Source organism: Schistocerca cancellata, chromosome 3, assembly GCF_023864275.1.
Source record: "Schistocerca cancellata isolate TAMUIC-IGC-003103 chromosome 3, iqSchCanc2.1, whole genome shotgun sequence".
Taxonomy (NCBI): domain Eukaryota; kingdom Metazoa; phylum Arthropoda; class Insecta; order Orthoptera; family Acrididae; genus Schistocerca; species Schistocerca cancellata.
The window spans coordinates 243,146,809-243,168,633 of NC_064628.1; the positions used below are offsets into that span (position 1 = coordinate 243,146,809).

Below are 21,825 nucleotides of genomic sequence, written 5' to 3' on the forward strand. Positions count from 1 at the left end.
TCGAGATGAATACAGATGCATTTCCTGCAAATGCTTGTGTGTAGGGGCAAAACCCGCCGTATTCAGAGCAATACACAGGGGTTGTTTCATTAACGGCTTTTATGCCACATGAAGGCTTTTCGTGTCGATACTGAGGGGCGACGTGTCTGAAATGTTTTCTTCGGCCACCCATAAGAACAGCGTGATTTCAACTTCGGGCTTCGAGGTCTGGCCTGCATAGCGGAGGCGGGAAGGAAAAGGACGGGATGTGGATAAGGAGGGGAGGGGGGTGGCGACTACCGTGTAACTTGTCTACGGTGGTGTTGGGCATTGTTGTTGTTGTGCTCTTCAGTCCTGATACTGGTTTGAAGCAACTCTCCATGCTGCTCTATCCTGTGCAAGCTTCTTCATCTCCCAGTAACTACTGCAGCCTACATCCTTCTGAATCTGCTTAGTGTATTCATCTCTTTGTCTCCCTCTACGATTTTTACCCTCCACGCTGCCCTACAATTCTAGATTGGTGATCCCTTGATACCTCAGAACATGTCCTACCAACCGATCCCTTCTTCTAGTCAAGTTGTGCCACAAACTCCTCTTCTCCCCAATTCTATTCAATACCTCCTCATTAGTTACGTGATCTAGTTGTGCTGAAATTTTGTGCCAAAGTCACATTAATCCACCTTACATCTCACATGATCTTCTTAACGCTGACCTATTTTTCGCATGTCTCGACACGTTGCTGGAGGCAACGCCATGCCCGAGGGTGAGGTCGCAGGGCCCTACGCTTTTGCATCGTTACAATGGAAGGTTGCAGGCATGTTTGAGTCAAATTTCGCACTTCTGCATCGCATCTTGGGAAAATGATGGTGGTTCAAAAAAGTGACCTCTTAATTCTTTTGCGTAGTGTATTTTCCTGGTCATTTTTATTTGCTCACCCTGTATTAGCTCAGATAGGTGTCAGATAAGGACGAAAACAAAATCTGGGGACGTGTCACGCAGCCAACCTAATAAAACTCCTAAGAACAGTGTAACGGTACATCAGGCTGCCTTTATTCTGCCGATAGATAACAAATCTCCGTGACTCATTAATACCTGTATATGTAGTTTGTTTTACAGCCTCAGGTGACACAAATGTTATTACAGCCCGTTCATATTTCTTAACAAGTCATCATGCAATGATTTATATTCGTTGCATCAGATGTGCAGATGAAAAGGCCAGGAGAGTCAATCACAATTTTCATGTGACCTGAAGGTGAGAGTTATAATTTATAAAAACAGAAATCGTTGACATAACCGTCACTGAGTTTCCCTTAGGCAACCTGCCTCATCTGTTATGATCTATAGCTCACGAGAATAACCTGCTACATGTTTCAGGTTCAACGAGAAGTTGCAAGATGCTGTGAAGGTTGGCTTTAAGAGGAACCTAGCTGGCGGACTGTACTCTGCTATCTCGTCTTTCTCCGTGTACATCGTGTATGCCGTGGCGTCCTGGTACGGCGTGTACCTCATGCTCAGGGACAAAGAGTATCCCGAGAGCCAGAGGAAGTACGACGCAGCAACCGTGATCACAGTAAGTGTGCTACATATTCTGTCGAGACTGTGGAATGACCACCTGCTTCAAGATACTATATCGGTGGTGGATGCACTACTCTGTGTGGGTATATACAACAGAAACAGATAAGTAGCAATGGTAAGAAACATTTTTCGTCTTGGCATATTAGTGTGGACCTGGTTTTCGGCTTTCAACTGCGTCGTAACAGTGTGCCAAATTCATTAAAATCTATCTGTTCTGCATTTATACCCACATGGAAATTCCGTAAACGACTGTGAAGTACGTAGCGAGGTGCAGCACTTGTGCACTGGACTCGCATCAGGGACGACGACGGTTCAAATTCCCCTTCGACCATCGAGATTTACGTTTCCTGTGATTTCCCTAAATCGCTTAAGGCAAACGCCTGGACGGCTCCTTTGAAAGGGCGTGGACCATTTCTTACTCCATCATTAACCAATCACAGTTTCTGCTCCGGGTCTAATAATCTCGTTGTCGATGGGATGTTAAACGGAGCGATAAACCCCAATCTTCCTTCCTTCTCGTGGATCAGAATACTTCCCATAGTGAATACCCTTCCCCCCTTCAGTCAAACAAACGTGTTACCGTTCGTGCTGCCTTTACTTGCATACGTCCAGTAATCCCTGTCAGTTATACAGTATGTCCGAGGAGGAACGGCCAGTATTCACGAATATGACAGGAACGAACATTCGAAGCAAAAAAAGTCTAGTAACCAAGGGGTTTACGATGTATACGTTAAGAACGATGAGCATTTCATCTTCGACATTGTGAAAGAAACCTCTTCTACTGCAAGCTAATTTCTTTCCATATTTTCATATTTTGGGAATAGGTGGTACGGACCAGAACAAGAAACAATTACCTAGTAAACATGGCCTCTATAATGCGTACCCTAGGAGTTGTGAGCACTTGTTCAGTAGAAGAGTTGTGTTTACAGTAGTGAAGATAGAAAAGTGCTCATAGCTTTTGAGGTGTCCAGTTTTAGAACACACGTTTACTAGATTATTTTTTTTTTTTTTTTGCTTAGAATTATCTTTCATGTCATATCCTGAATACTAATCATTCTTCCTGCGACACCCGGTATTTGGGACAGGGGCCAAACACCTGAATAATATTCTAGGGTGGGTCGCACAAGTGATTTGTAACCGATTTCCTTTGTAGAAAGATTTCATTCGCTTTACATATGATTGTGCCTATATTGTCATTCCGTTGCATATCCCAGCAAATATTGGCAACCAGGTATTTGTATGAGCTGACTGATCCCAAATACGACTCTTTGATATTTTAGCTATAGGAAACTACTTTTCGGTGGTTTATAAAGCGAATAAATTTACATCTGTGAATATTGAAAGCAATATAATCTTAGCCACTCTTCGAAATCTTATCAAGATATGAATGGATATATCTGCCAGTAATCATTTATAGATAACTGAATGCTACGTAGGAAGTCTAACGTTGCTAAAACGTAGTATTGTTTTCCAGATTATTAACAGGGTCGTGATGTAAAGAAACGCCTCCTAATTCTTTATTCTATTCAAGTATCGGTTGTTTCGCCAACTCGAGTTGCAACCCTCTACCGCTCGATGGCTCCTAATTGTAGAGTGTAGCACGGCTGTGTGTAACGTAACCATGTCGGTACGTGAGGAATGGCGTGCCTTAATCGAGTTTTTGACAGCAGAAGACGTGCGTCCATCTGAAAGCCATGCAAGGATGAAGGATGTTTACTTTGATGATTGCATCGATATCAGTAATATGCGGCGTTGGATTGTTCATGCTCGAAAGAAGGAAACGGTATTGCTAACCTGAACGTGTATGACAGTGCTGGAAATGGACGACCGCATCCGGCAGCCGTCGACACTCATCGGTATAGGGTTCAGAACTCTTCAGAGAAAATCGAGGTACCTTTCCTTGCAGATAGTTTTCTGTGATACGGTCCTGCAGTGATGGTCTGTACATGCTCTCATGGTATGCCTGAGGCCTGTGTTTGTATTAACCGACGATTTTTTCTGATCATAACCAGATTCCGCTGAGTCTCATCGGTTACCGTAAATGGTCGTCCGCTCCGAGCTCCGTCACACACATTGAGGTTGGCACCATTGTTTCCTTCATTGTGAGCACGAACAACTCAACGTGGCATATTGCTGATGTCGATACAATCATCATCATCATGCACAGCTTCCATTCTTCCAAGAATTTCGATTAGAGGCACTCTTTCTGCAGTTATAAACCAGAATACAGCGCGCTGTTTCTCACACACTGATGTAGTTACGTTACGCACAGCGATGTTACACGCTACAGATCGGAGCCGTCTGGCGGCAGAAGGTTTCATCTTGCGTCAGCGAAGCGGAGAAGTCGACTGACTGATATGTATATCGAACAGTACCTCAACCGATATTGAGAACAGAATATTAAAAAATTCGGAGGCATTACCTTTCCGCACATCCTCATACAACATGAGCAGCTAGGATTACAATATGTCTTCCAGGAGTACACCTGTATTTACTCTTTCATCTTTCGATGAATCGCCCATCCACTAAGTGAACAGATGGTAAACCAGACAACCGTTCATTTGAATAACATGCTTCGCAGTATACACAGATCCCATGCATGGAAGCTAGTGCTGATTCTGGAACCTCTTTCATAACTTCCCATTTTCTGTATCCACTTCGCCGGCCGCGGTGGCCATGCGGTTCTAGGCGCTCAGTCCGGAACCGCGCGACTGCTACGGTCGCAGGTTCGAATCCTGCCTCGGGCATGGATGTGTGTGATGTCCTTAGGTTAGTTAGGTTTAAGTAGTTCTAAGTTCTAGGAGACTGATGACCACTGATGTCAAGTCCTATAGTGCTCAGAGCCATTTTGTATCCACTTATAAACAAAGACTCTTTCATCGCGTAATTAAAATCCATTGTTTTATCTCTGCGTTGGTGAACATTTTGCACATTACAGAGAGGAGACTGTTACATTTACAGTTTTTATGTCGTGTCTACCACCTTTCGCGTGAAATAAAACAGCTGCAGCGTTGTTACAGTTTTCGGGAATTGCCTCATACCGTGGACATTTTGCAAACCATTGTTTCGATTACTTTTGCATTATTTTGGCTTCCGTTTTTATTGAAAATTTGTCACCTCCCAGAGACTTTTCTTGATTCCTAATTCCAGTAACTTCACATACTTCATCTGCCATTGCTACCAGAATATCATTACTTTTGTTACTAACAGTCTCTGAATTCGTCATCTCCCATAGTCTTTTCTTGATTTGTGATTCCAGTAACTTCATATACTTCATCTGCCATTGCTACCAGAGTATCATTACTTTCGTTACATACAATCTCTGAATATGTTACATCTCTTGAACAATACTAGCACTTTAAAAAATCTTGGACTACTTGTACATTTTTCTCTTTCGTGTTAGTCAGTGAACCAACTGCCATCTTAAATGACGAAATGTGTTGTCCATCCAACGAATGTTACTTTTTAGTCTACTTGTTTATTCGTTGTTTTTTCTTCTGGCAGGTTTCACGCGACCCATCACAGCTTCCTCTCTTTTGCCAACCCTTTCATCTAATGTTATGTACTTGCTTTCACTGAAATCTATTTGGGATTTTCCATATGCTGAAATAGTCTTTTCCTTTTCTGTCTCTGGATACCACTTCGCTTTATCTTCCCTGCAATTTCTGTTGAGTTCATTTCTAAATGGTTTATTTTGCCATATTTCTTCCTTTTCCTGGATATTTTTGTCTGTTCCTTTCTTCGATCGGTTGATTTCTTCTCACACTCTAAGATTCCTTCTCAGTTACGTTCTTTATAGCCATATTCATTATCCAGCCTCTGCTATTGCCTTTTTTGGTCCATAACTATTAAATTTATCCGCCTGTCTACCCTACCACATTGAGATTTATGATAGTCAACATTCCATGTCTGAGACTGTATCCCGTTTAGTTCAGCCTTTTTCTCTTCATCCCTTCCGGTTAGGCAATCCTTTCCCAGGGACAGAACTGTGGGACTAATACTGAATCTTTGGCAGGTGTTCTACTCGGTGACGCATGGGTCGTCGATGTTCTCCTCACTGTCAGCGTACATCGAGATGATCTCTGAGGCTAGGGGCACCGCCGCGAAGGTGTTCTCTGTTATCGACCGCAAACCAGACATCGACAGCCTGTCGGAAGAAGGCGAGAAACCTTACTACGCCAAGGGTGATGTTACTTTCAAGAACGTCCACTTCGAGTACCCATCGCGGAAGGGAATCAAGGTAAGGTATTTACATGATGTGTAAGGTAAATGCATCTCACACTCTCCGATAAGAACTTTTTTGAGTGTGCGGTCACTTTCGGTAGTCTTGGCGGAAAACTACGTGATGACGTGTATTATTTCATCGTTCCATGCGCTAATGAAGTCTAAATAAATCAGCCAACGCAAAGGGAATTAAAGAAGGAAATGAGACACAAGAATTAAACAGATTCTATCACTTGAGCAGCAAAACTGACGATGGCCGAAGTAGAAGGAATATAACGTGCAGACTGTCAGTAGCAAGGTAAATCTCTTCCAGAACGAGAAGTTTGCTAACGTCGTATATGAACTTAAATATTAGGAAGTCTTTTCTACAGGTAGGGGGGTGAGGGTTATTGTTTATTGAGATCCAATCGGTCGCGAAATGGAAATCACAGTGAAAATCCGATGAAGCTCTGCACAGATGTGTTGGGCAGTGTCTCTAGTATGCCCATCGATCACGTCAGATCACATTTTTCAGTTCCGAGTGGGTAGTGAGCAGGTAAAAGTGCCTATAAAGTAGTGTCTCCCGCAAACTATGAGTATCTGCTGAGAGACATGACCTGATTTCATGCAGCCCACATAAAGTAAGCGTCATGCATTTCCTTCTTCCATACAATTCTCGGTCGCACATTACAGGGCAATGAAGACGCTCTTGCAGCGTTTTAGATGGGAAGCGTATTATCACCCGCCATACAGCTCGTTTGTGGCTCCCTGTCAGCTTCATCTCTCCTCACGTGAATTGCTGACAATAAAGACAACGTTTTGGCATAGACAACGAGCTGCGGACCACGTAGAGAATTGGCGGAAAGCATAAGTGGCTGCCTTCTATGATGAAGGTACTGGAAAGTTGGTGCAATGATATGTCAAATATCTAAGTTGGAGCAGTGACTATGTAGAGAAGTAGCTGAAAGGATAGCTAACTGTATCAAATAAAACATTTTTTTTTAATTTTCACTGTTTTCATTTTGCAACCAAGCGGACTTTAATAAACGAATAGCCCTCGTATTTGGCCAGAGTGTAGACTAGGACGGGAGTAAAGTGTGGGCAATAAATAGTTTAGGTAATAAGGGAACAGTAGCTTTCAAATGTGGTGTTATGAAGCTGAAGACCAGTTGTGTAGATCAGATAACTAATGACGGTATAATGAATCGAATTTAGAAAAAAATAAATGTATGGCCCAAATTGACTAAAGGCCAGGTGTTGCGAGAGCGCCTGTGTGTCCGTCATAGGTCTCAAAAAGAGAAATAAATTATTAATAATAAAAAACGATGCAATCTGATTACAGATTAAGGACTCTTTGATAATTAACAGCTCATAGGTGTAGTCATTTTTAATATTAGTTCGCTTTGAGTTCTTTTAATTTTCAGTTACGATTTTAGCAGTTAGCAAAGATTCCAAGGTAAAGGAGACATTACTGTAATTATTCGTAACGTACTGAGGAACTCAAATTTGGGAACAAACTTCGCCAGCTGGCATTTTGAGAGTTTCTTACTTACTTAAAAAGGAGATTTCTGCCAAAGACTCTCCCAGTTTTATACATGTCCTTCCTTTTCCACGTGGAGTCATAGAAACACAGTGAGGAGTGCTTTTCCGACAGATAGAACTCAACCAGAATGTGAAAAAACGTGTTCTCTACGCCAGAGCAGTTGGTCTTTGGCATCGGCCATCCATGTAAGTTGACAAAGGTCATATTTTTCAGGGTCGAAACCTCGCTAGAGATGGGTCATTGATCAGACCACCAACACAACAGCTCTATTAAGTTTCAGTTCGGTGCGGACTAACAGATGTAGCTGACGCGTTTCATGGCAGGCAATTGCAGCCTTGTGTTTAGTATCAGTTCAGCTTGAGCACAACTCGGCGGGTGTCGCTCGCTTATGCACGCCACGTCGTTCGCACGGCGAGATCGAACGCCTCGCGCTATGGCCACAGGCAGACTTCTTCAGTTATGCTGTAAAGTTCCACCATGACCTTTGCTTTGTCATCTGCAACAGTACCTCATTTTTCAGTCCTCTATGTCAAGCTTAACCGAACTCTTTAAAATTTTCTCTGTGTGAAAGAAATGGAAGGAAGGAATATTGGAATTTAACATCCTGTCTACAGTGAGGAAAGATGGAGCACAAGTTCAGATTACGGGATGGAGAAGGAAATCGGCGATACCCTTTTGAAAGGATGCATTCCGGCATTTGGCTGGAGTGATTTGGAGAAATCACGGAAATCGAAATCTGCATGTCAGAACAGGGATTTGAATTGTCGTCCCACTAAATACGATGCCAGTGTGCTAACCACTGCACCACGCCACTCGGTCCGTGTAGCACACTAATGGCGTCTGTATAGTGTGAGTAATTTTCCATGTAAGTTTCTATGCTCTTCAGCTGTCTCCATTCGTGTACCAGATGGTTAAAATTGAAGGGCAGCTGGTCACAGAGATCCATTGTGAGCTGTAATTATCGTATGGCAGCAAAACATTGTAGATATGCTAACGCTTTAATGTAGAAACGACTTATGCTAGAAAAAAAAATAGTTTCATTTTGGGCCAACAGGTGAAAATCTAACGCTGTAATGCCAGAAAGGTATATGTAGAAATGTTTCCATATGTAATGGATTAAAAACAGGATGTGGGAAGAAAAAGTAAAACAAATGAGAAAGGCATTATGTTGACTTCATAGCCTGGCTATCACACCGTCATACAGACAGTGTACAGTGGCAGATTTGCACTTGGTGGCCAAAACTGGAACTAATTTTTTCCAGCGTACATAGGTTCTGCATTAACGCATTAGCATATCTACCAAGTTTCGCTGCCATACGATAATTATAGCCCTCACTGGACCTCAGTGAATAGATGCATTTTAATTATAACCATCTGGTACGTTTATTTATTATTGCTTAACTTCAGTGAAAGCTACTCGTGGATGAGTACTGTGAACCGATAATCTTTCAGTGCACCTCCGGTCACAGACTCAATAAATATTTATTATTAGAGCCTTGGTTGCCCATTGATCTATACCACCTCTGCGAACTGGAGCAAGTTGCTTTTATATTATCCCCCTTGGGTGAAAGTGTTGTTAATAGCCATCGAAGGAGAGCAGCACAGGTTGATAGGACACACCCTGAGACGTCAAAGAATCGTCAGTTTCGTAATGGAAAAAAAGTACTTACATGTGGGGAAAAACTAAACTCCACCCAAGCAGGCCATGAACGCCCAACGGTACCGACCGGCCGCCGTGTCATCCTCAGCTCACAGGCGTAACTGGATGCGGCTGTGGAGGGGCATGTGGTCAGCACACCGCTCTCCCAACCATATGTCGGTTTACATCTTGCAGAGCACACTGAGTTTTACGGGCAGTGTGTGGACGAGTATCATGTTTCTGGGACAACCCATCACCTTCCTGTTGCAAGAACGCCAAAAGAATGGGTCTAACAGCGTTCTGCAGGTGCCGAGTGCTGGTTAGCTTTCGCTACAGAAACAGCAAAGATGAACGAGAATTGTAGCTTATCACGCCCTAGACCGTAAGGTCTGGGTCGGGGCCATTGTGAGTTGGACAAATGCACTCACCAGGTCTACGTTGTAAGGGCAAACGACCATGACTTGCGTGCAGGCAGAATCTGCCTTCATCGCTGAAGACCACGGCGTGCCATTCCATCTTATAAGTAATCCTCTGATGGGACCAGTTACCCGTGCACGTCGATGCTGTGGTGTGAGTGGAAGACCTGTTAGAGGTGTGTGCACCCGTAGTTCCACCGCTGATAAACGGTTCGCAAAAGTTCGTTTTGACACGTCTTAGCTCCCAAGCCCTCTTATTTGAGCTGTGGTAGCTGTACGATTTTCCACTGCTGCCTTACAATATGACGATGCTGGCGGTCATCTGTGCTGTTTGGACGTCCCGAACGTCGTCTACAGGTGTGAGTCTGTCCAAGTGACCGCTGATACCAACATCGTTGCACCACTAACGCAGCACGTCCAACTTGGGAGAAAATTATTCCAAAGGACCATCCCGCCACTCGAAAGTCCACAGTTTGCCCCATTCTGAGACGCTCAGTTGGTTGTAAGAAGTACCAGTGCGTCTCCATGTCATGGATGTCTGCTTGCTTCACACGTTTGCACCACACTGAGCCTTCTGGCTGTGAGCTTTCACTGTTAAATGATAGACACTGATGGCACTCTGGCAGCTACGCCACTACGCTGTCTTTCGGCGGACGACGTTCAAACCATTAGCAGTACATCTACACTTTCCTTTTGTTGATCTCCTTTTGCGGCATACACTCCTGCTCTGAAGAGAAGAAAGCTGTTTATTTGCTACAAAAGCTGTAAAAAATAAGCCGTAGAAAATGTGCTGACAGGGTGAAAAATTGTTTTCAAGTTCCAGATCTCACTAAGCTGCTAAATAAGTCGCAGTCACTGAATGTAAGCTCTGATATGTTGTCACATTTTAAGTACATATTTAGTCATCACGTCCATCCTGTACTCAGATGATAACAAAAGTTTCGCACACACCACACACTCACTCTAAGTAGCCAGTTTAAGGTTCCCAACCTGAACTGTTACTGAAACGACACGCCGATTTTAATGGCTATAATGCTCGCGCTATACAATGCAAAATTTACAGTAAGTTACGACTGCACAGTACGACACATGGAGTTTAACCCTCTTCTTATCAGAAAATCTGTATAGAGTTGCCTACCGGTCGGGACTCTCAGGCCCCTATTGTTGAAATTGACATAAACTGAGGCTGTTTTGACTACTTATGTTGTGAATGATGTGAATGACTTATGAGGTATAAGTAATTTTAAAATAATTTATTTATTTAAAGATAACATTTTAGAAAACGCAGTTTTTATACTTTTACTGCTGGCTTTTATTCTTTCTGCAAATTTGCCCAGGATCTACAGACAGTATCAGAATGTTTCGAGCATACGCGTTTGGTGCACTTATAACATGTAATTTTACTTTCTCTCTCTTCTCAATACAATATCCACATCTTCTCCTTTTTTTTAGCTGGTGCTTTCACTGCCCTTTCTGGATCCGGTGCTACTTCTTTACCCATGTTGCTTTCCGAAACAGATAATAAAGTACGACGTCTCATTTTTTTATTGGTAGCCATCATCCAAATTATGTATGCATTCATTATACTTACATCGACCATGTTCAAGAAAACCACCAATGGCCAACGCCTAGTTTTTCTCTTCACACTGTAGCATCGCGTATTCTAGTCCATAGTGTCAATGCCGCCCTTTGTGGCATTGTATCTAATTATAACTACACACTACCTCACTTGCCATGATGACACGGTTGGTTGATCAAGAGAGCTGAGGACGGTAACAAATTCGTTTTTCTTGTGAACATAAGAGGCTATCATCAGTTCTGGTTGAAAAAAATAATGCAAAGTATATTTCATGTCCTTTAGGTGACAGGCAGTTCACCTTTGTTCTTTCGGATAGTACCAATTAGTGTCAGATCTTTCGACAGCAAATAATAAACTAAATAGAGAGATATAAAAAAAATTATCACAGGTGATATTACTTCCAGACTTTTCAGTTTCAATCAGCACGTTTTTCACAACATTCTCTCCAAGTCGCACGCCTCAGGTTTCTTCCTCCTTCCCCAAATACACACACATCTCAAAGCAGTAGCATCTTGCACTGTCACAAACTGCCCAGAATTTTATTCTGTATCTCCCAGGTTTTGAAGGGATTTGTTGCGGAAATGGACTGCCACCTCGAAATGTAATCAGCTGAGCTATGCATTTCATTGAACACCTTCATTGACTGTTAGCTGCTACTTATAAACTTATCAGGACTGTACTAATTTAAGCAAGCTTCTGCTTTATGTAATTTTTTTGGATAAATACTTCTGAACATGACACAAAAACAATTTGACCATTCAACGGCTTCTGAGCACTTTGTAAAGTACTTTCAGATATTTAAACTAGTGCGCTTTATGTACGGCGCAAAAAATTGTAACATTTGAAAACTTTACAGCACAGCCAAGATGACTATATTGTGTCCCTTTATGTAATTTTCAGGATGTGTGTGTGTGTGTGTGTGTGTGTGTGTGTGTGTGTGTGTGTATGTGTTTATGTGCGATTGCGAAAACTTTTGACAAGTAATCGAATACCTTATATTGCATTATCATTAGCACAATATTTAATTTTTAAATTTACTACCATTGGCCGTTTTCAGTTTCTTTTTTAATTTTCTGTCACCTTCCTTCTTGATGATGTCACTCATTTAAGGTTATTGATTGATGTTATTGTCCTTGGCATGTAGGCAACCCTCACTAGCACTGGTAATTTTCAAGGTCATTTACAGGGTCACAATTACTGAACTATATGAAATAAAATCGTCATAACTTTTGAACGGTTTGCTTTAGGACGTTCAAATTGCACGGTTGGCAGCGGGTCATGATGGGAATTAGCATGTGCATGCACTCGAAGAAGCCCACTTTCATTTGGATGGGTCTGTCAATAAGCAAAATTGCCCATTTAGAGAACTGAGAGTCGGCATTTAGCGATCGAGAAGTCTCTTCCCCCTTAACATGTGACTGTGTAGTGTAGAATGTCAAGTCACGGAATAATCGGTGCGATATTCCTTGATGGCACGGTGACTACCGAACGGTACGTGAAGGTTTTGGAAGATGATTTTATCACCATTATCGAAACTGACCCTGGATTCGACAAGATGTGGTTCATGCAAGACGGAGCTCAACCGCATCGAAGCAGGAGAGTGTTTGGTGTCCTGGAGGAGCACTTTGGGGGCTGCATTCTGGCTCTGGGATACCCAGAGGCCACTAGCATGTGCTTCGATTGGCCGCCATATTCTCCGTATTTGAACACATTCTACTCCTTTTTGTGGGGCTATATTAAAGACAAGGTGTACAGCAATAACCCCAAAACCATTTTTGAGCTGAAAATAGCCTGTCAGGAGGTCATCGACAGCATCGATGTTCCGACACCTCGAATTCGCTATTCGTCTGCGCCACATCATCGCCAATGATGGCAGGCATACCGAACATCTCAAAACCTAAATCAGAATATCTGTAGATATGTATACAAGTTGAATGAAATGTGTGCACACCGCAGTTTGTAACTGATTTACGTCTCTTTTCATATAGTTCCATAATTGTTGCTCTATAGACCCAAAGTGGCCTGGAGGCCCTATAGATACTCTACGAATCTGTGTTAAAAAAGGAACGGCAGCACTGTATGCTATACTACGACAATTGATATTTCCTTAGAAATATACAATTTGACGTCAATTCAATAGTTTAATGCCTAAAATTCTTTCAAATGTGCGAGAGCGGTCTTAACCATTTGAAAACAAACCAAAAATTACTAGATACTTTCTTGTCCTGTTCATTCAGCGCAGCCAAAAATCGTTACTTAAAAAAGTATCGTACTGTTAGAAGCACAAGAGCTTACCTAGCTATGTGTACAGAACTCATATCCCGCCGTGTTGGAGAAACAGACGTTTCAGTTCAGAATCAGTCTGAAGAAAGCCAGAAGATGTAGAGGTTAACGACTAGTAGCAAGTCTACCCGAAGTCGTTTGCAGCATTATCAGGCTTATTGCAATTATAAAATAAAATAAATAAACATAAAGGTAAACAAATTCTATCATAAACAAGAAATAGTCACAAAGAATAGGGTGGGAATTGTAGAGAGTGATAAAACCTTATGACATCGAATGATCAACCATGTACCGGTAATCGCTCCTTGTTTTCCTTGTAATATTCAAATGGACAGTTTCAGGGTGTATTTATTTATGTAAAACTCATATACCGTCTGCAACCTAGAATGTCGGTCACTGAAATGTTAACTGTCAAGTTATTCATTTGAAAAGTTTATACACCATGCGATGTGGCAGTTATGTTGGAACGTTTACCATTAAGGGCGTCTTTGGATGCCTTATCACATGAATGATATGTCACTCTTTGGCTACCAGAGGTTGTAGTACGAGTAGAAAACAGAGAGAGAGAGAGAGAGTCTGCTGAGAGAGTGTGTCTTGTATTGCTTATGAGTGCGAAGCTTTGACGGCGGACGTGCTGAATGGAGACTGAAATCTGTCTGAGATGCTCCCTGTTGTGACTGAGGATAGTGAATGATTTTGAGATGATTTCATAGAGAGACGACACATTTGGAAAAAGATAAATGAATATAGCTCTTACTTGCTGCAATTGTTAGGCGTGTATTTATTGTACTGTAAATACTACACTTTGTTCAACAGCATTTACATTTTCATATCCAAGGCAAATTATCGGTCATACGTTCAGAATCCGAATTACTGTTCGTCACCCACCACTTTTAGTTCAAAGTACGTTATAACGGAAAAAAGTGTAAATTTGTAACTAAAGTACTGTATGAATAGTTTTTATTATGTGTGACAATGCCACGAAAATATAATAGTTTTATGCTAATGTGATACATTTCTGTGTTATTAAAGAGATTCGAATACCACTTCAGTTTAAAATAACCTTTTCATTGATTTCCAAACATTTCATTAAGTCTATCTTTACAGTGTGAATGCAGATCGTAATATTACTGCACTACCTCTTCTATCACAATTGCGTGGACATTGAGCTGCATTATTGAAAAGATAAGAAAATTCTCATTTGGCAAAGTAGCCTAAGGCAAATGATTAAACAATTAGCTGCACAGTGATTTATTTCAGGTACATGCATTCCAGAACTTCATGTTATTACAGATAAAGAACAGAGGACGGAGCTGAGTTATCCGTTGCGAGTAAGGATCAATCGCAGGGATTAAAGCGAACTTTGTGAGATGGAATCAAAACCGTAATCATTTGGTAAAATTTGCCCATATTTCAGTTTATGCAGTCTCTAACGGACACAATTCCAGTACGCGACAATTAACTAATGTGTTCTGATTGTTTGATGAGGTAGCCTTTCTGCGTATTTTTGGTAGCCATTCTTTGTATTCAATTTCATTTAAAGGTAGTCCGATTCAGTTTAGAGCAATTGATGCCACACACACTGAAAGTCATTTACAGAGGTAATGTTCGTGTTCAAAAGTAGGATAGGAAAAGCTATCCTAGGTCAGAATACATGGGAGACATTGTAATCATAATTTAAAACTCATTGAGTTTTTTAATGAAAAAATTAACGGTAGTTGTTAGATAATTAGTTATACAGTAACGTTTCACATTCTTACTCGAGTTCCGAGTCACGAGTCTGTTGAAAAGACATCCTGTAACAGGTAATCTATGTTTAATGTCTTACAGTCTTTGACTAGTCGAGTGAAGGCTTGTCTGCTAGCCTTTGCCTTGTAGGCAGTGTTTATGGTCCAATCACAGGCTTGCACGAATTGTGTAGCGTGTTTTGTGAGACGTGTTTAAAGGTAGAAAGAGCAGTCTAATTCCGTTTTTGGCTTTTGGCTCGTGTCGCCGTTTCCACATTTTGCTACGAACAGCTGGCGTGGACGTTGAGTATTTGCACTAAGATTACTTAATGATGGCCATTCTCATGCAACGAACTGCGAGAATTACTTGAGGTAGCAGCTTACACTTGACACTGAACTTAATATTTTGCTTACAGCATTTTCAAGTCTTTAAATATGCCTTCACTTGCGCTCATGCTTAACTTCCGTTGATCGTGGTACAGTATCGGTTTTACTCTAATTCCTCCACCTCGTAGGCATACTGACTAGATCACATCCTTCTCAATTAAATGCATTCAGGATTCGCTAATGGATCTAGAAAGTTTCAGTTTTTCGTACATCGTGGCCTGCCCAACACAAGCTCCATCACACGACAAATGTAACCTTTCATGTGTTATTGCTTTTGAACTGCGTTTTAATAATCAGTAGTTTAATTAAAAATCTATGATTTGTTTCCCATCCTTTGTCACTTAATGAAACCCATACTATAAATTCGGCTGTACAGCTGCCTGTATATTCAGTCGTGAATCTGAACACGAATTTTATTATGAAAGTTGATTTCAGCAGGAATATTAATCAACACAGAGCTAAATTGCATTCATCACCCCTTTTCAATTCTTTGCTTGCCTTTTCAGCTCAGAAAGTAACTACTGCTGCAGAGACTCCGAGACTTGTTTCTGTTTACTAGGTTATTTTCGACGTGATTATTACATTTCGTGTTCTTGCGTGGACAAATGTTTGACTATCAGCCTGAGACTTACACGCTCATAAGACTTGGACCGCCAACAAGGAATGTTAATTACACGTACATCGAATCAGTTTATCAACATTCAAGAAGTAACTGATTTAAAATTCATCCAAAAATCCATCTATGTCTACGAAACTGTGGACAGATATTTCCCAGGTAGAAATTAACTCTAAAAGGTACACATTTTCAGGGCATTTTACTGAAGTCATGTGTTACCATGTACTCAGGTCAGCCACAAGAAAAAGGTAGGAGGCTTACAACCTCTCCAAATGGTGTAATGTGAATTGTGTTGTGAAATACCCTGTCGTTCTGACTCAACTTTCCGCCTGCTTCTGATTACATTGTTTTACTATGCAAGACGTTCTCCTTGTCACCAGGTCCTTCAAGGTCTCAACTTGAAGATCAAAGCTGGTGAGACCGTGGCGCTTGTCGGAAGTTCCGGCTGTGGGAAGTCCACGTGCATGCAGCTCATCCAAAGATTCTACGACCCTGTGCAAGGAACAGTGCGTATCTTATATATATCAACAGAGCTTTTCCAGCAAAGTACAGCTTTTATTGTAAAGGTGCTGCTATGAAGCAATCGAATAACAAACTAAGAAACCATAACCAGCTTACAGAAAATAATTCTTTCTATATTCATAAAGTAGCTGTTTAAATTCTGGAACTTTCGTCATTGTTGTTTTGATCATTTTATTGTTGTGATTTACGTTATGGATTTGTTTGGTATATGTAACTGTCTAGATTTCACATGCTGTGAGGTCAAAAGTCACAGGAATGGTTGTACCATTTATAGTTTGTAGATGTGCCATGTATGACTCCTGAATGTTTCAGCTAGATGTTGCGAGTCAGTTGAAGTTGGCACCGGATTTTCAAGAAATATGCATTGTTTCAGACTTCTTGATAGATATTCTATAATTCTAGAATTCTTTGTACAAAATTTGAATAGTCCCACATTAGGTTAAAATATTTTTTAACTGTTGCGTTAACATGTTTAGATAACATTTTCCATCCGATATCGGTTATTGCATCCGAAAGTTTTTGAAAGACAGGATGAGATGGTGTGGAGAATGCCTCTATCATGGAGGAGGTTAAATTCTTTCAAGCCGGTAAAACATTTCAGTTCCGGTAGACTGTACATTTTTACAAGTGTTACGGTTCATAAATGTCAGTTAAACTAGGGCGATGAATGCACAAGAGCACTGACTGATCGAGCTTCATTATGATAAATGGTTCAAATGGCTCTGAGCACTATGCGACTTAACTTCTTAGGTCATCAGTCGCCTAAAACTTAGAACTAATTAAACCTAACTAACCTAAGGACATCACACACATCCATGCCCGAGGCAGGATTTGAACCTGCGACCGTAGCGGTCACGCGGTTTACGACTGAAGCGCCTTTAACCGCACGGCCACACCGGCCGGCTTAATTATGATACTTATGTCTTTCTTAGTTAACTTGTTCCTTGTTGTCTGATGCTTACCTTCATCTATACGAACAAGCTTTAAAGACATGTCATCCATATCATTGCCTTTTCTTTTAACGGAGTAGCATGATGTTCTTCGTTTACTGAATATCTGGAGCTGGTGTGCGGTCATGACCATCTTCCAAACGCAAAAATAATTTTTCGTTGCCTCCAGCAAATATATTGAAACAATGCCACTAATTCTTATCACAGCAGCAACATTATACCTCAGATTCTACAGCGCTTTTCATTGCAAATTAAATCTACCTTACCGCTATCATTGAAAACGCTGCAAAATCTATCCCTGCCACAATTTTGCTGTAAGTAGCCAACTTAAATTAAACAATGAAACTTGGCGTAATCTTGCGCAGATAGTAAACAGTGGGAGTTTGATCCTCCTGCTACCTAGCACAAAGTTTTCCGAGTTCGAGTAAGGGTTAAACTGACTATTTTCTATATAACTGTTGGAGCGAAATCCAGAACTGTGGTCAGAACTGCTGTACGAATTTGTTTTTTATGTAGAGAAAATAGGTCCCTCATTATTACAATTATTTCATGAACCATTATTTGAAAAATAAAATGTCATTAGTGTTTCCTGTAACATTCTTTGGGAGCTATTAAGAGTTTTGATCATAACTTTTCCACAAATTGGCAAATTAAAATTTTCCGAATTCCTATTATATTCTTCACGAAATTCTGCAGAACTCTTCAAATTCTGTACAGAGAAGTCTAGCATAACAGCACATCTATTAACAGCTCCGAAAAAATTAATACTTCTCGAAAGTCGCATGCCAATTTTACCAGACATATGTTGCGTACGGCATGTGTGTAGACATGTCACCTGAGCGTACTGTTGGCGACAGCTGTGTAGTCAATGTGACAACACGTCGTGAATTAACCGACTTCGAACGTGAAATGATAATCGTTGCTAGAACCATGGTTCATATCATACAGGAGATTACACAAAGAACCGAGGTCAACAGCGAAGTCTTCAATATCGCAGAGACAGTGTTTCACACGCGTAAACCGACGCATAGGACGACCACAAGTATTTCAGGAAAAAATGTCACGTTGTACCCACAGTAGTCCAGTAAATGAAGAAAAATTTGGGGGAAAAGTCGTGTAGTAGCAGATTTTTGTACAGCATTAGGGGCAGTGTCATAAACAACGTACTAAATATCCTGACCGGTTTGCAGTGAGCATTGGGACTGCGGGCGTTCAAAGGTCACTTTTTATGTTGTTCTTGACTATCTCGTAAACCGTGGCAACTAGTGAAAATGTTTATCAGTACAAAATTTCGTAGAAGAAGGGCCATACTCATTTTTTTCTCTAGGACTAATAGTTTCCACATTTCAGTACCTTTTTTTGTAGGAAATTCAAAGTTGTTTAATTTTGTACCAAAAAATACTTTCGATAGATGCCTGGTTTTCGAGATGAAGTTACGTTCACACGCCCCCCCCCCCCCCTATCCCTCATCACCACCACACCACAAAACTCAGGATTTTTCATACGTTATTCATTACGCGCCCCCTACGACTGTACAAAAATTACGATTTTCTTCCCCAGTCGATAATTTTTGGTCTTCGTAGACTGGGCTACAGATCCATAAAAGGCAAACAACAATCTGCTTTGAATTACAGCGCCAGAAGTTTGAATGTAAGAAATCAAACATTTTTTTTCTACCAAGATCATACGGGAACAACTGCACCACATTTGCTTCAGCAGTAGACGGCTGATTCATGTTAGAATGCTGCCCTATAAATGTTGGCCATCCATAACTGGTGACTACGCAGTTTATCACTGTGAATCAATCATACACACCACGTTCTCGCTAATGTTTGATTTTCGTTGGAGTGCACTATCCGTATAGTTACTTACCTGTACAGGATTTTTCCCAGAATATCAAATCACAGCGTAAAAAATCTTCTGTCTTCATTTACAAGTGATTTTTTGTATATTAAACAGAGATCGCAACAAAGAAGCTTCTTCACAACTAAAAAACCGTTACAGAACACTTTTTGTTGTTTATTCAGTTTTCCATAGTTGTAACTTTATAACGCTGTTACGCCGAAAGATGGAAGGAACACCCTGAGAATGGTTATTAGGAACTCATTGCAAATACGGATTGGATCAAGTTGAAGCGTATCGTTTGTGCCCTTTTAATAATGAGCCACGTCTGCATCCCCTGTAATTGTTTTAGGAAAATCACGGAAAACATTTCACGTGTGTGGCCAGACGGAGATATCAACCATCTTTCTGGAGAACGTGAGTGCAGTAAGTTAACCACGGGAATACATCGACTAGATCAATGACACAAAATAGTAAAAGACCTCATAAGAGCCGGCTGGTGTGGCCGAGCGGTTCTAGGCCCTTCATTCTGGAACTGCGCGACCGCTACGGTCGCAGGTTTCAATCCTGCCTCGGGCATGGATGTGCGTGATGTCCTTAGGATAGTTAGGTTTAAGTAGTTCTAAGTTTTACCTCAGATGTTAAGTCCCATAGTTCAAATGGTTCAAATGGCTCTGAGCACTATGGGACTTAACATCTGAGGTCATCAGGCCCCTAGAACTTAGAACTACTCAAACCTAACTAACCTAAGGACGTCACACACGTCTATGCCCGAGGCAGGATTCGAACCTGCGACCGTAGCGGTCGCGCGGTTCCAGACTGAAGTGCCTAGAACCGCTCGGCCACTACGGCCGGCTAAGTCCCATAGTGCTCAGAGCCATTTGAACAATTTGAACCTCAAAAGACTTCTAGAACATTTCGGGATCCAAAACAAATTTAATCTGTAAAACTACGTGAGATTAAGTCGAAATTATTCCTGTTTGCAGGTAGAACTGGACGGGCGCGACATGAAGACGCTGAACGTGGGCTGGCTGCGGTCGCAGATCGGCGTGGTGGGCCAGGAGCCGGTGCTCTTCCACGCAACTATCGCCGAGAACATCCGCTACGGGCGAGCGGGCTGTTCCATGCAAGAAATCGAGGAGGTGGCGAAAGTAGCCAATGCACACAGTTTCATATCGAAACTGCCACAGGTAAATCTTTCTGTTTCATTCTAGATATTTTACGACTACGTGCCCAAGCCCTACGTACCTTGTTTAGCGGCTGCTGTTTTCTCTCTACCCGCACTGCCAGCTACAAGCGGCACCCTGTAATGTTTATCATTTAACAGGTTGGGAAGACACTCATAGTCTAAGATCCAAGTTTATCTGACAAGCGCCGGCCGTTGTGGCCAAGCGATTCTAGGCTCTTCAGTCCGGAACCGTGCGCCTGCTACGGTCGCAGGTTCGTATCCTGCCTCGGGCATGGATGTGAGTAATATCCTTAGGTTAGTTAGGTTTAAGTAGTTCTACGTTCTAGGGTACTGATGACCTCATATGTTAAGTCCCATAGTGCTCAGAGCCATACCTGACAAGATCCAAATAAATTTTGATTATCAAACACTTTAAATTTTGGGCGTGCACTATTCCCATTTAATATATTAAACAATCGATCTAATCATTCATTGACACTTCAGTCACGTAGTCCTTTGGAGGGCCAGGTGCCGAAAAGTTGATCACTCAGTACAAATGCCTAGAGAACAACCACATGAAATCCATTGCTCATACAAGCTGTTTTATGTTCAGGCGAGTGATATAATTACTGCAATTGGCACTGATCAGTTCTAGTGACGTAATCAGTTATTATCGCGGGCATACGCGCGACCGATCGCGACACCACTGTTTCATGATTTTGCGGTACGATATTCCGACGATAAGTATCTAAGCTCGTGATATTTGGCCAAACTGATTATAACTCTAATAGGTTTGTTTATAAATAAATAATCTGCCACCAGTCACGATTTTTCTTTATTTTATTATTCGCACGACGCGTTTCGAGAAATAATTCCCATTTTCAAGTGCGTTTTTTATGTGTGTTAAGCCATTTCTTTTGATGTTGTCAGTGTGTGTGAGTCTGCTTCATTTTGTTGACTTTTACTGTAATACATAAGAAACGCGATTTTTAGTTGGGTATCAATTCTTTCTGTGAGGTTAGTGGCTAAAGTTTGAGAACAATTTGTACTTACAGTTTCCTAATGGTCCATTTGTGTAGAGTCTCACACACACTTAACATCTTACACAACTTGTACACTTTACACATCGAAAATATCTTATATAAACAAAACAGTTACAAAGATCTTCTTACAGGTAGTTCACAGAGATAACATTATAGGTCTTCCACAGATTATGCTATGCTTTTGTACAGAGGTTATTTATCTTAACAATTTGGCTTATGAATTACTTATATTGATTTTACAGTTGTGCTTATTTCTATGTTTTACTATTTTTATTTAAGTATATTATCGAAACATCTGAAGAAATTCACTGATTCACTTTCAAGTTTTTCATTTAATATTTTATCTTCATATT

At 41.2% G+C, this 21,825-nt stretch overlaps 1 protein-coding gene across 1 annotated transcript in view; it reads left to right on the top strand.

Annotated features, from left to right (window-relative positions):
• LOC126174878 (ATP-dependent translocase ABCB1-like) overlaps window positions 1-21,825 on the top strand; it is a 206,369-nt gene that overhangs the window by 83,311 nt on the left and 101,233 nt on the right. The window contains exons 8-11 of the mRNA XM_049921294.1: window positions 1,354-1,549; window positions 5,570-5,794; window positions 16,328-16,453; window positions 20,248-20,451. Of these exons, the coding sequence (XP_049777251.1) occupies window positions 1,354-1,549; window positions 5,570-5,794; window positions 16,328-16,453; window positions 20,248-20,451 (751 nt within the window). The remainder of the gene's footprint in view (window positions 1-1,353; window positions 1,550-5,569; window positions 5,795-16,327; window positions 16,454-20,247; window positions 20,452-21,825) is intronic.